This window comes from Tasmannia lanceolata, unplaced genomic scaffold, assembly GCF_043159265.1.
Source record: "Tasmannia lanceolata isolate RefF3 unplaced genomic scaffold, GAP_Taslan_0.1 ptg000011l, whole genome shotgun sequence".
In the NCBI taxonomy this organism is placed as follows: Eukaryota; Viridiplantae; Streptophyta; class Magnoliopsida; order Canellales; family Winteraceae; genus Tasmannia; species Tasmannia lanceolata.
Genome location: NW_027518688.1, coordinates 3,205,588 through 3,218,642, shown reverse-complemented (window position 1 = coordinate 3,218,642; position 13,055 = coordinate 3,205,588). Strand labels below are relative to the sequence as shown.

The following is a 13,055-nucleotide window of genomic DNA, read 5'->3' as shown; positions in this document are numbered from 1 at the left end:
CGGTAATTGAAGCACCGGCATTCCATTCTTTTTTATTTATTTCTATGAAGCCCTTGTTTCTGCCTTGGACCAAATGAATTTCCCTTTCTTCATACAATTGGTAATAGGGCCATAAAAGTGCAGAAATTTCGGATAAATCGCCTATAAAATGTGGCCAACCCATGGAAACTTCTCATTTCATGTATATTAGTGGGAAGAGACCAATATGATAGTATTAACTTTCTCCAGATCAGCTTCAATACCTTGGGAGGATACTATAAATCCAAGAAAAATAGCATTGTCTCTCCTGAAGGAACACTTCTTGAGCTTGATATACAACTTCTCACGTTGAAGCATCATCATTACGTGCTGAAGATGTAAGATATGCTCTTGTTTGCTCTTGAAGCACACAAGGATATCGTCAAAAAAACAACCAAAAATTGACCAATAAAAGGCAGCACTACCCGCGTCATCACATGAATGTACTAGGAGCATTGGTTAGACCAAATGGCATAACAAATCATTTGTAGAGTCCCTCTTTGGTATTAAAGGTTGTTTTCTATTCTTGTCTGAGTCTGATCCAGATTTGGTGATATCTGCTTCAAGGTCAATTTTGGTGAATAAGGAAGTGCATGCCAACATGTCCAACATGTCATAGAGAGGTGGAATTGGAAATCTATATTTTATAATGATTTTGTCTATATGCACACCCCATTCTTCAAGTCCCCTCTTTCTTTGGTGTAAGCAAAGCGGGCGCGACCCAAGGACTTAGGCTTTCACGTATAAAGCATTACTCTTGCAATTCCTCTACTTGCCGTTTTAGTTCAGAATGTTCTATAGGGTTCATATGATACACAGGTAGATTTGGCAAAGATGGCCCCTGCACTAAAGATTTCCATGGTATCTCTGAGAGAAATTTGAATTGCTGATAGAAAATCTGTCTTTTTCTAGATCTGGGAAGATTTCAGCTAAAACTTGATAAATTCGGTCAGATCTAGTTCAAAGTAGACCTGTGGAACGAGTTCCAGGTCAACTGAACAATTGAATTCAGTTTGCTTCAGATCAGAAACACCAGTGAATACGTTCAGATCTCTTCTGAATCTGAACTGAAAATTAGCTAAGTTCTGCCATTTGAATTGGAATTCAGAAGTACATGCTTTGCCTTTGCATAATCCGCTTCGTTTCCAATTGTTAGAAGCCTTGGAATTGTTAGAATTCTGTTCGTGCTTCTTCTGCAGAAAATTTAATCCAAGTTTGAGCTCAGTTTGGTAAAAGAAATGTGCTTGAAGTGCAGCTGTTATTCTGAGCAGCATTGACATTTTCTAGAGGAATATTCTGCTCAGCATGAATTCCAGTTAGAAAATCCAGATTTGTGCTGTTTCTGGAATTTCCAATGAAGTGGGTCGTGTGAGACCTCTTATGAAGTCAGATCAGGTGACATTGATAATTGATTTCAGTTCTAGAAGTGAACTGCTATTTGAACTGGTCAATAGAGTCAGCAGGCCTCAAGGTCTGATGAATTCTGATCTGTCTATATGAGATTAGGTTGGCAATACCTATCTGAGATGGAGCACTAAGTCTCCTTAAGGTTGCCCGTGAAGCGAGAGTTGTAAGTGTCTGAAATAAAACATGTATTTGTCGTTAGACCTGATTAGAGGATGAACAATGAAAGAGCAAGACAATGAGATCAACATTTGGATCCTGCAGTGAGAATTACTAAGGTAAACCTTCCTTTAAAGAAAATTGATCAAGGAAAACCTTCTTAAGATAGGTATTCCTTATAGGATGAGAATTGAGAGAACCAAAGGGTTAACAGTTATAAAAGAGAAGGGAAGAACCAAAAAGTTATATATGTAACTAAGAGAAAAGCAAATCAGATTTGTATATATAAGAGAAAGAGTAAAACAGGTAGCTAGTCTTAAAATTTGGCTAGATTGATCTGATTAAGATGGACTGGTTTAGTCACCTACACTCTTCGATCATTGTAGTACTTCAATCATCAATCGGTAGAAGAAGACTTGTACAATTGGATGGCTCGACCTCGATCAGTCTTTCTCCACTGATTTCAACTTGAAGCTATTGGATGGTACCAGTGTTTCAAAACACGGATGCGGCGCGGAGCGCAGCCGAAGAAAATTCTAGTGGCTCGGCACGACGCGGTCGAGTACTCGGGTGGGAGAGTCAAAGGAATTTTTATTGACTCTGTAGGGCAAAACGTGGAAAACGGCCAAGGAAAAAGGGAGCCGGCTCAGGGGAGTCCACAATGACGTGGAGGAGTTTTAAAACTATGAATGGTACTCTAAAGGTAGCTACTAGCTTGGTTTATTTCCTCTCCCCATTATGGTTCCCGTTCTCTGGTTCTAATTGTTCCAACATTTGAGCACTTAGTTTTGAATGCCGTATAAAAAAGAACCAGGGGATGTGAGTACTACACTCAGAGAGTCATCCAGTTGCATGCACCTGGGGGTATGCACGAATCCTTCCACGCATCCACTGACGATACACCTGGATCTAGTTTGGTCTGGGTTCAACCACAGTCTTGTTATTTAACCTCGGATACGGGCCTGTGCCAATGTTGCATGTAGTACCAAATCGTCAATGTGGATGTGTAAAGAGAAATAGGCAGCTCGAAGTGATGTGAATGTGCAAAGCTTGGTCTCCCTATGAAGAAACAAGCAAGCTAGGAGAGGAGAATGCCCATGAGTGCATCTCCCTTCTCTTAACTTTCCAAGGTGCTAAACTAAAAATGTTAAAGCATAGACTTGAAACCTAAAAGGAGGGAACAGATGCATTTATATAGGACACTCAACTCAACAAAGCCTTTGTCCCAAACTAGTTGGGGTCAGCTAAATGAATCCTTTAGAAAAATTTCATGAAGAAGGTGAAAGGAATCTACCTGGCTCAAATTGACTAAGTCTAATCCTGGCCCTAGTTGGGTTCGTCTACGTGGATCATTTTCTTCCATTCTCTCCTATTCAAGGCCATGTTCTCTGTTATGTTCCTAGCCATCAAGTCTTTCCTCATTGTTTCTCCCCAAGCCGTTTTCGGTCTGCCCCTACCTCTTTTTACTCTATCAACTTGGCACGGGTCACTTCTTCTCACTGGAGCATTCAAAGGCCTACGTTGGATATGTCCAAACCATCTTAAGCGGTGCTCTCTCATCTTCTCCTCAATTGGTGCCACCCCCACCTTTTTACGAATGTCTTCATTTTTAACTCTATCTAACCTTGTGTGGCCGCACATCCATCGAAGCATTCGCATTTCCGCTATACTCATCTTATGCACATGCTGTTTCTTGCTGGCCCAAACTTTCCCTTCAACTTGGTAGGGATTTTATGGTCGCAATTGAACTCCTGCGGCGAGCTTCCACTTCAACCAACATGGTCTTATTCTATGGTTAACATCCTCTTCAATCTCTCCTTTATGTAGAATTGAACCAAGATAGCGAAAGATATCCCTCTTAGGGATTTTACACTCATCTTATGCATTTATATAGGATATATTTAATAAATTTTCATGTAAAACAGACAATTTGAAACATGACAAATAATTGCCAATAGTTACAAAAATAAGCACGCTACACATTCGAAAAAAAACAAAAAATAAGTGGTCGTGTCCAAAAAATTATAAATAAACGTAAACTAGGACTATATAAGATGAGCGAGGAACTCTGTGTGCCTACCGTTTCAATGTTGCTCCTAAATTTAAGAAGCCACAGACAAGAGAGAGATATGGTGTAAACCCAATCTGCGGAAATAGGAACTTAGGAAGAAATCAGAATGAAAAGTGAGCACTAAGAAGGATGATGGAATCAGCATTGCCTTCCAACAGAAAACATTATAAACTTCTAATAAAAGATATCATAATAATTAATCTCAAGACAGATCATATATAAGTCATAGTGTTCTCACTTGAGTTTGTCAGATTAAGTCATTAAGCAAGGTATGTTAAACATTGTATTCATTATTCATCCATGCACACGCAACTAGAATGTGCTTACCAAATAAGACATGATAATTAGATCAAACTACCAAAGATGATAAGAATATCAACTTTGCATAATAGTGCATACTTTGATGAAGCAATGGCATTGATAACTAACGAAAACAAATGACTGTGATAAGCCAACTGCCAAGTGCCAAACATCCTTAGTCAAGTAAATCGTATATTTCACATTACAGCTAGATATACTACAGGTAGTCCTTCAAGAATTCAGATACAATTTTTTTCATTTTTGGTGGCAATTCCTACAAAAAAATAAATATAGATTATTTCATATGTGATTATTTCTAGCCACAATGAATGGAGTCATACACCACCAGTAGATAGTCTTCCATAAAAATAAAAAACAAATAGCTTGCATAGTAATATTATTCAATAATATTAATCAACTAGAACAATATATCGGCACATTAGGAGTTGAATGGCCTTCCAGCAGATAGAAACCAAACTAACCATATTTCACTCTGATATCCTCTTTTACTAAACCAATTGAAGTTCCAGGTGCTTTGACAGAGGGTAATAGTTTCGAAAATGACTGAGAAAGCAACCAAGATGGATAAGAATCTGCCTCGGGATCATATCCAACCTGTAATGAGTACAGAAAGAAATCAATTTTTTCTCAGATATAGAGAGCCTTGAGGAGTAATTCTGACTATGTACTGATGTCAAATCATAGGGTCTTAAGGATGAATCTCTTTAATAAATATGTTGAAAAAAAGGAAAAAGGAATGGATTTAAGAAAGAATCTCTTTAATAAGTATTACAATTTCTGCTCCAAAAAATCACACTTAAGGGCTGTTTCGACACATGGATTTTAGAATCCAGGTTTTAATTTGAAAGCATTGTAAAATTCTGGATTTTACAATCCATTATCCTGGATTTTAAGTAAGAAATCCAGGTTTTAGAAATCTCTCCCCCATCCTGATATTTTTAAAACCTGGAAACACGGGACGATCTCCTACTCTCTCGCAAGACGGAAGAAGGGCGAGAAATCAGAAAACAATGGACAATCTCCTTCTTCTCTCATCTCCCATCCAGGATTTTGAGGAAATCCAAGATTCTAAAATCCGCGTATCCAAACGGCCCCTTAGGTTCTGAAAAGTTACTTGGTCAACATCTATGATTAACTTACTCCTATGTAATGCATCTTTATGTGCATATAACCAATGACAAAGTGCTTAAGTTAACTGTCCATCAATAACCTAAGCCCGAGGAATGAAATGTTGGGATTAAATGAGATTTCTGTCCCATAGTGCCAGCCTCTCAATGACTAGAAAGATCTCTTACTACATATATAAATTTACGAAAATAATAGAAAACACAATGAAGCATTGAAAAAATTAGACAATACCTTCAAAGCATTGTTGTAGTCAGACACTCCAAGCTTCCCGTGAAGAATCCACAGCAGCCAATCTGCTTGATGAAGCAACACGGCAGACTGTTTGTGTGAATCGCGAGAATTCCACCATGAAATGAGCTTGCAAAGAGTAGATGAACTGGAGCACACTGTATGGTTTTCAGGAGCAATGGATTTGACCATGGCTAAAGAATCAGGGCAACTTTCATTATAGAGAAACGGTCTACATAAGAGCTCTCCTGTGGCACTGCAATTAGAATATTTAAATACCCAATTCAGAAAACGTACCCATGTGTAATAAAAGGAGAAATGACAAATCCTCCATGTAGCTAGATTTGGACGGTAATGTCTTCTAAATATTAGCTATAAACCTGTCAATTATAAGGGTTGTTGCAGAAGTCCCATCTACAGATATGGAAGAAACATGTGGAAGAAGACTCACAGGCAGATCCTCAAGTAGCAAGAAAAGTGTTTCTCTCCAGGATCTTTCCCAATTTATTTCATTTCCAACCTGTCTAGATAACAAAATAAGAGTTTCTGAGTTTTAGACATTGACATGGAACAGAACAACGTCAAATGGAAAAAATAAAAAGAAAATAGAAATAGAACAGTAATTCAAACAAAATCAATAAAATGCATCATGGGGACTGACAAACAAGAGAGATTTCACAGAACAAACTTTGTGCAGCAAATTCACAACTTCTATTGAGAATAGTTGATAAAGAATTTTCACAGACAGGCCATTTCAAAGGACTGATAATCTGGGTATGAGCTCTTATCCATGCTCATGTCCTCTACTGGACAATGAAATGAAATCAAAGTAACACAAACTTATAAGTATCAGCATTTCAGCTTCTATCTTAAGATTTACTGTAAACTGTTCTATCAAAATTAAAATAAGTTAGTAAACTGTTCCACTTGAAATAGAAAACTAAAAATTGAAGAGAATGCCCAAATCTAAATTTTATCTTTTACTTTCAGGAAGAATCTGAATGTAAGCTTCACTGGATCAACCTGCAATTAAAAGAACTGTTTAAAAACTCAAACTCGAAGTGAAACTCCACCATAGCAATTCTGAATAGAATAGGCCAAGTCAATCATAGACTTGGATGAGTTGAGCAGGTCAAAAGAGGCAGTGAAAAATCAGCTCCCATCATGCCTTGATGAAAGGTATTGTCTCGCCCTATTGTAGAAAAAAGTAACTTGACCTTTTATATAAATTGAAAAAGAAACATCATCATCTCTGTATCTAAAAAGTTGCTTCCATTTGGGCACAGTTAGTGCTTCGGGAAAACACAATCGGGGAGCGTAGAGACCCAGAACCGGACATTATTTACACAATGGGATTGGGGTATGACAGAATGGTATCAGAGCGGGAGCTCCCTCCAGTACAGTGTGCCAGCGAGGACGCTGGCCCCAAGGTGGATTGTGAGATCCCACATCGGAAAGGAAAAGTTGTTGGGCTATATATGTCGATTTCCCTCTCCCTGTGTAGACGCATTTTCAGCATCTCCAAGGGGTAGGACCTGAGGAGTGGGTTGGGCACGGTTAGTACTGCTGGAAAACAAAACCCGGGAGGGTAGAGACCCAGAACCGGACAATATTTACACAATGGGATTGGGAAAGTTAGAGGAATTTATAAGCTTCCTTTTCCTATTTTGTTTAGAAAATTTTAAGAAATCCCTATTTTTAAAGATCACAACTCTCCATACATATTATATTTAGAAAGGGTTTGTTAAAAAGAGTTAGCAACTTTACCAAGGGAAAATCATAAGGAAGATAGCTCATAAAAACTACATATGATTTGGGTCTCTCATCTCTTATTGGATAGCTTCAGTTTACCAATATAACCTAGTAGAAGGAGAAGAAAGGAGAAAGGAAGGTGGAGTGTAGAAGAATATGATGACTAGGGGGTAAGAATATATATATAGGAATAAGATTGTGCGGTCGACCGCACCTAAGCTTAGGTGCGGTCGAGGGCCCAAACACATGGGTCCCACATTTTTTGTGCTGATCAAAACCATTCATTTGCAAGGCCTCATCATAGATAGGGTGTGTACAAAAAATCAAGTCCATTGGATCATCCTAACCCCTCCAAAAGTGGAGGGCAAAAATGGGCATATCTGTGGCAAACGGTGTCTGTTTATTTTGCCCTCCACTTTTGGATGGGTTAGGATGATCCTATGGAGCTGAATTTTTGTACATACCCCATCTATGTAAGGGCCTTTCAAATGATTGCTTTGGATCATCCTAACAAAGTTGGCCCACATGAGTTTGGGGCCCTCGACCGCACCTAAGCTTGGTGCGGTCGACCGCACACTCCTTTTCCTATATATATATATATATATATATATATATATATATATATATATATATATATAGGCTTTTCGGATCATTTACAATTCAACCCATGTAAATTTTGATGTCTTCTAAAAATCTTGCCACGATTTTATGTGATAAGCTCGTAAGATAAAACCAGGTGGGCTCGAGTTTCATGTGCAGTCTTACTCTTAACGAGTTCTTAAAACCTTGCTGACTTTGTTATGTGATAAACTTACATGACAAAACCAGGTGACTAGGCCAAGTTCCAAGTCGAATCACCTAGTTTCAATACATTAATTAAAAGAGTGGGCATAAAACTTTTTCATGTTCACGTAAACATGTCTTCGTGAAATGTGACTAGTCAATGCTTCTTCTGAGTGCAAAGGCTATAAAAGTTCATATTAGCTTTGAACATGACAACTAATCTAACCAATCCAACATGTTTTTTTCAAAAGCCTAAAACAAATTATGTGTTAGTTATACCCTTTATTAAAAGGGAAATATATTATGTATGTCAGTTATTAATGTACTATGCTCATGTATTAATGTGTTGCGTTACTTTTATGTTCATATATCTATAAATTGGCAGTCCCATGAATTATGTTTGAATAGGCCAATTTAATATCAGAGATAAATTTGCGACTTGAGTACAACCATCATATGTTGCAGTGTACCTTCAAACAGTGCACCAAAAATTGTCAATAAATGAGTGACTTTATTTCAGAAGTTCCTGCCCTCCAACTGTCATCGACCCAGAGTCAAACCGGCAGGAAATCACCGTAAATAGTAGGTTTCCTCATTTGTTTAGACATTACAGAAATTTCTTCGATCAGAAAGGATCATTCTTTCAAATAGTAAGAAAACACCCCATCTTGATCACCAACCCAATGTCTGATTTTGACATTTGTAGATGAGAAATTTGTTTCAAGAGCTCTGGGTTGAACATTGGGAATGAAGTTTTGCTGGAACATCCACACCAACTGTGTGATGATTAAAGATCGGTTGGTATAATTCATAAAGGAAACCTCTTGGAGTGTAGTGTATGCCGCAGTTTGCACTCAAAATTCTATCAGTTAACTATTGAATCCTCTTTTATGCATAAGTATTAGTGAAAAATCATCTAACAATCATTAACCATATGCCATCTTCAGTTTTGGAAGGCAAGTGTCCTCACTCCATCCCTTTTTTCGTGGAAGTTATTTTTTGTTCCTTGTGTATTGAATGAATGGAGGGTTAGGGTTTCAAATTGGTGACCATACCTCTTTTGGATCTTGATCAACTTTGCTATGATACAATGTCTATCTAATAAAGCAACTTCAGACAAATTGTATGGAATAAAAGCAAGAACTACAAGGAAGAAGGTAAAGAGAAGCAGAAGAGAAAAAGATAGAATAGGAGAGAGAGGAGAGAGAGAGAGAGAGAGAGAGTAAAGTGAATACATGGAGGTTGAATTCCAACCCTACGTTCCACATCCTACGATGAAATTTAATTAATTACACAGTTCATTAGGGCCATCCATGGTGGGTCCCTTCCCACTAATGTAAATAAACATAAAAAGAAGTTAAGGGGATTAGACCAAATTATATATGTATATCTAACTAGACTATCTTTAGTTTTAACAATTACTTGATATTTAAACTCTCGTTTGCGTTTGTGAAGGATCTACACTTGGAGACATCAATGGTAGAAGGAACTCAACGAGGAATCCTATTTTCTTACCCGTACTCCAGTGCAGGCTTCCTTTGTTTCTACATCAATTGCTCTTGCTTTTTTAGTGTGACAAGGGACTATCACATGTTTAATCATGGAAAATTGTCATTGACTTTTACGCAAATTAAACTGCGGTGAGAGTGCTAAATGCTTATAGATTACTTTAATTGCTGTGAAGACATCATCAGAGTTCTTATATACTTAGTGGCCATCTTTTAGTTTCTCGATTGTATGAGGAAAGAATGCTTTGGCTAGATCTATAAAGTTCTCTAACTATTAATTACAATAGTCCTATCCAGGTTGAGTTGTAACTTTTTATGGATTAACCTATGAGATCATACTGAAAAAAAAATGCATCAACTTAAGTATGGCTCCAACTGCCAGACAACTCTGGCAATCCATAGGCCGTTTCAAATTATAAACAATCCCTGTTTTCCCTTTCAATTCTCTTCAATACATCATTGCATAGGTCTGAATTTTACCTCGAATTATTGTCCCAAAGTAACCATATCAAATATTACACCCTGAAGTGATAAAAGGTCTCCACCAGAGAAGAATACCAGCCAGGGAAAATAGAAAGACAAAAGAAATAAAAAAATGCTAAACGGATTAATGAAGTTGCAGGTGTATTTAAGGACAATAATGAAGCAAATATGTGCCAAGATAAACAAACACAATCTAGAAACTACCGACATCACAAACTGTCTATTAAAGAAGTTATCTTACAGTGGCCTTTGGATATTCTCTTTTTCCCTCAGCATGAATAATTCCATGCTTGTCAATAAGAACATATCGAGCTCCTGATGTGCCAAAGTCCATCCCAAGGTAAAGCCATTTGCTATCTCGCTCACCGGAAATTGAACAAGATTCAATTCCACTTGCGGTAGCCCGGCCAATGTTCATTGTGTTTCCAAAGTTGCAGCTTCCAGATCTTGAATACAGTTTCCTTGAAAATGAGCACCCTATAATGTTGAAATTAAATAAAAAGAAAATCAAAATCAATTGTACCAAAACCTGATCCATTTACATGCTTACGAACTCAGCATATCAAATGTCGATTTTGTTGAAAAAAAAATGAATGGTGGTAGTGGTGAAAAAGAAATGAAAATAGATGCTTCAAGGCACGTAGTCACTTTCCTTAAGACGATATTCGCCCCCACCAATTGTGTGCTCGGGGAACCATGAATTCATCTCGAAGATACAATGAAAGTCGGTGAATTCTTCACCAAATGCTAGTCGACACTTTGCACTAAACGGGGACAAACCCCGAATCACTTTTGGATAAGAAGTATGTGCGACTCTAATGACTATTTGTAACGACATGGATTTTCAGAGAAACCAGAATTGCTACCAAGGACAGAAACTAAATGCAACTCCTATATGCATTTAGTTTCTGTCCTTGGTACCGATTCTGGTTTCTCTGAAAATCCGGGTCGTTACAGTTGGTATCAGAGCTTAGGCTTTACATCCCTAGGGTTATTATCTAAAAAAGTCGAGAGATGGTAAAACTAGGCAAGGAGCACATAGGATTCACATCATGGAAATGGTTCATTGTGAGGATGAGTACGTAATATGAAGGGTAGTTAGGTTGATTAAATTGAATAAAGTATTGATGATGAACCCTCATAAGACACATAACCAATAAATTACATAATGCATCACTTGTCTAGATACTTAAATTTCTCTTAAATTTAAAAGAAGTCCTCGGAATTATTTGGAGGTACACTTACATTTTATTTTGACGGTTACTTATTAGTTATATATGTAATTAGGCTTATAGCATTTATCCGGGAAAAAAAATTGTTGTCTTTTGTTAATGGTCCGGGTTTAGAGTTATCTAAAAATCCGGGTCGTTACCCTACTTCTATAAAATAATGGTGCACTAGAAGAAAACTTCTAAAAAGATGTAAAGAACAAATTTTAAAAGGCTTTCAAGAGGGTGAAATGCTTTGGAATTTCTCAATTTGGAAGTCTCCATAACTGGATTTCGAATTCTTCTATAAATGGTTGTATTCTGCTTTATTTATAGAGCTTCTGGTGACCTTTCTGCTCGAATTACAGCCGTACAGGGCACCTTTCCGGAGCGGGTTGAAATCTAACGGTAAAGATCGCGCTCATCCGCGATTCTACGGTCCAAATCAATTTTGGAGTGACTATTGATTTGTGTAAAACCTCCGCCCTCCCCTACAGCCGCTAGATCACGACCGATCGTCAACCCACGGCTTGGATCAGGCACGATCGGCTTCTGATTGTTGGGACACGACTGGTCGCGATCCAACAGTTCAGATTGCACACAATCCGACACTAGCCATTACCATGATCTGATGCACCAAATCAAACCCGATCCAGTACTAGCGAAGTGCAAAGTGCGCCACTAGCACCCTACTGCCCATGCCGCGCATGAGCAGATGGTGTGTTGCACCGTCCCACAGGTTCACCCTTTGCGAAAACCCATTTTGCAACAAAGCAAGAGAATAGGAAAAGCTTTATATACCCCTCTCCAATTTTTTAACTTCCTAACGTGGGCTATTCCCACAGAGCACTTTTCACCTCTTTTCAAAAGCACCTCACTTTACAAATAAAATAAAATTTTCTTCAGAAAACCTTTTTCAAAACATTTTATTTTGAAAATACTTTAACAGATTTATCTCAGAAAATGGATTGAATATTTCAAAGTGTGAGAACAGGGCATAATTAAATATTTGAAACTATGAAATATAAACAGGACAGCCCAAGTACATGATTAGGAACTCAATATCACACAACTTTGTCTATTTTATGATTCCACTTGTCTAACTGTAAGTGTTTTGCCAATAAAGTATACGCAGTAGAAGTTGAGAGCTATAAAATATGGCATTTCCTATTCTTCTAAGCTTAGTTAGGATGTGTAACACATCTGCACTCTAAAACAGGCATTCTATATGAAGTTCACACACACTCAATACCCAAAATGCGATTGGATCGAACACAAACTGATAATCAAACTTTGCCCCTATACTTCCTGCCTTCTATAAAATGTAAGCCACCCTGATATTTCTAATTTTTCACTTCAAACCAACCAAAAGAAAGATATATGGCTTCTATATTCCAAATGCAAAGGAGATTTGCATTCAACCCCTTGTTACAGAAATTAGAAGAATAAAGAAAATGGAGTGGAGGAAAGGAATTCGAAATCTTAGACAGAAAATGGGAAGCGAAGGAAAGCGAATAAGAAGACTAGAAATAGGAAGTTACCGAGCTTGTTTGGAGAAGAACAAGGAAATCGCCGTGACAGAGGAGCCTGCAGCAGGGGTAACATCTCTCTATCTATGTGCACTTCTCTAAAAACTCGGAAGTATATAATGTAGAGAGGATATGACATGCACCAGTGGAAATGTGACCACCGTCTGCTAGAGATATTAATAGCAAATTGGGGAAAAAACCAAATGACAATTTTGTGGATGCCTTGGACAATCCTGAAACAGGAGTTTTTTTATAGAGGAATGCTAAAGTGAAGGGCGCCCTCGCAAAAAACATTTATAGTCACGCTGAAAAGAAGTAATGGCCCATTTGGATGCCGAGAAGATTTTGATTTGGATTTCTCACATTTGCAGCCCTTTTTGCATTGTAATTTAGATCGGATCAAGTTCTTGGATTTCTAATTCAGCAGCTGACAATGAAAAAATCATATTTCTAAATATGTTGT

The 13,055-nt window shown here is 37.7% G+C and overlaps 1 protein-coding gene across 4 annotated transcripts in view; it reads right to left on the bottom strand.

Annotated features, from left to right (window-relative positions):
- XK-1 (xylulose kinase-1) overlaps positions 1–12,766 on the bottom strand; it is a 69,925-nt gene extending 57,159 nt beyond the window's left edge. Inside the window, exons 1-5 of one of the 4 annotated variants that reach the window (XM_077390318.1) lie at positions 12,605–12,766; positions 10,097–10,332; positions 5,710–5,853; positions 5,333–5,585; positions 4,435–4,567 (exon numbers count right to left, since the gene is read on the bottom strand). In XM_077390318.1, the coding sequence (XP_077246433.1) occupies positions 4,435–4,567; positions 5,333–5,585; positions 5,710–5,853; positions 10,097–10,161 (595 nt within the window). In that variant the 5' untranslated portion in view covers positions 10,162–10,332; positions 12,605–12,766. Of the gene's footprint in view, positions 1–4,434; positions 4,568–5,332; positions 5,586–5,709; positions 5,854–6,352; positions 6,537–10,096; positions 10,333–12,604 lie in introns of those variants that run through there. The other 3 variants (XM_077390317.1, XM_077390316.1, XM_077390319.1) reach the window with 3 other exon arrangements.
- Positions 12,767–13,055: the final 289 nt, after the last annotated feature.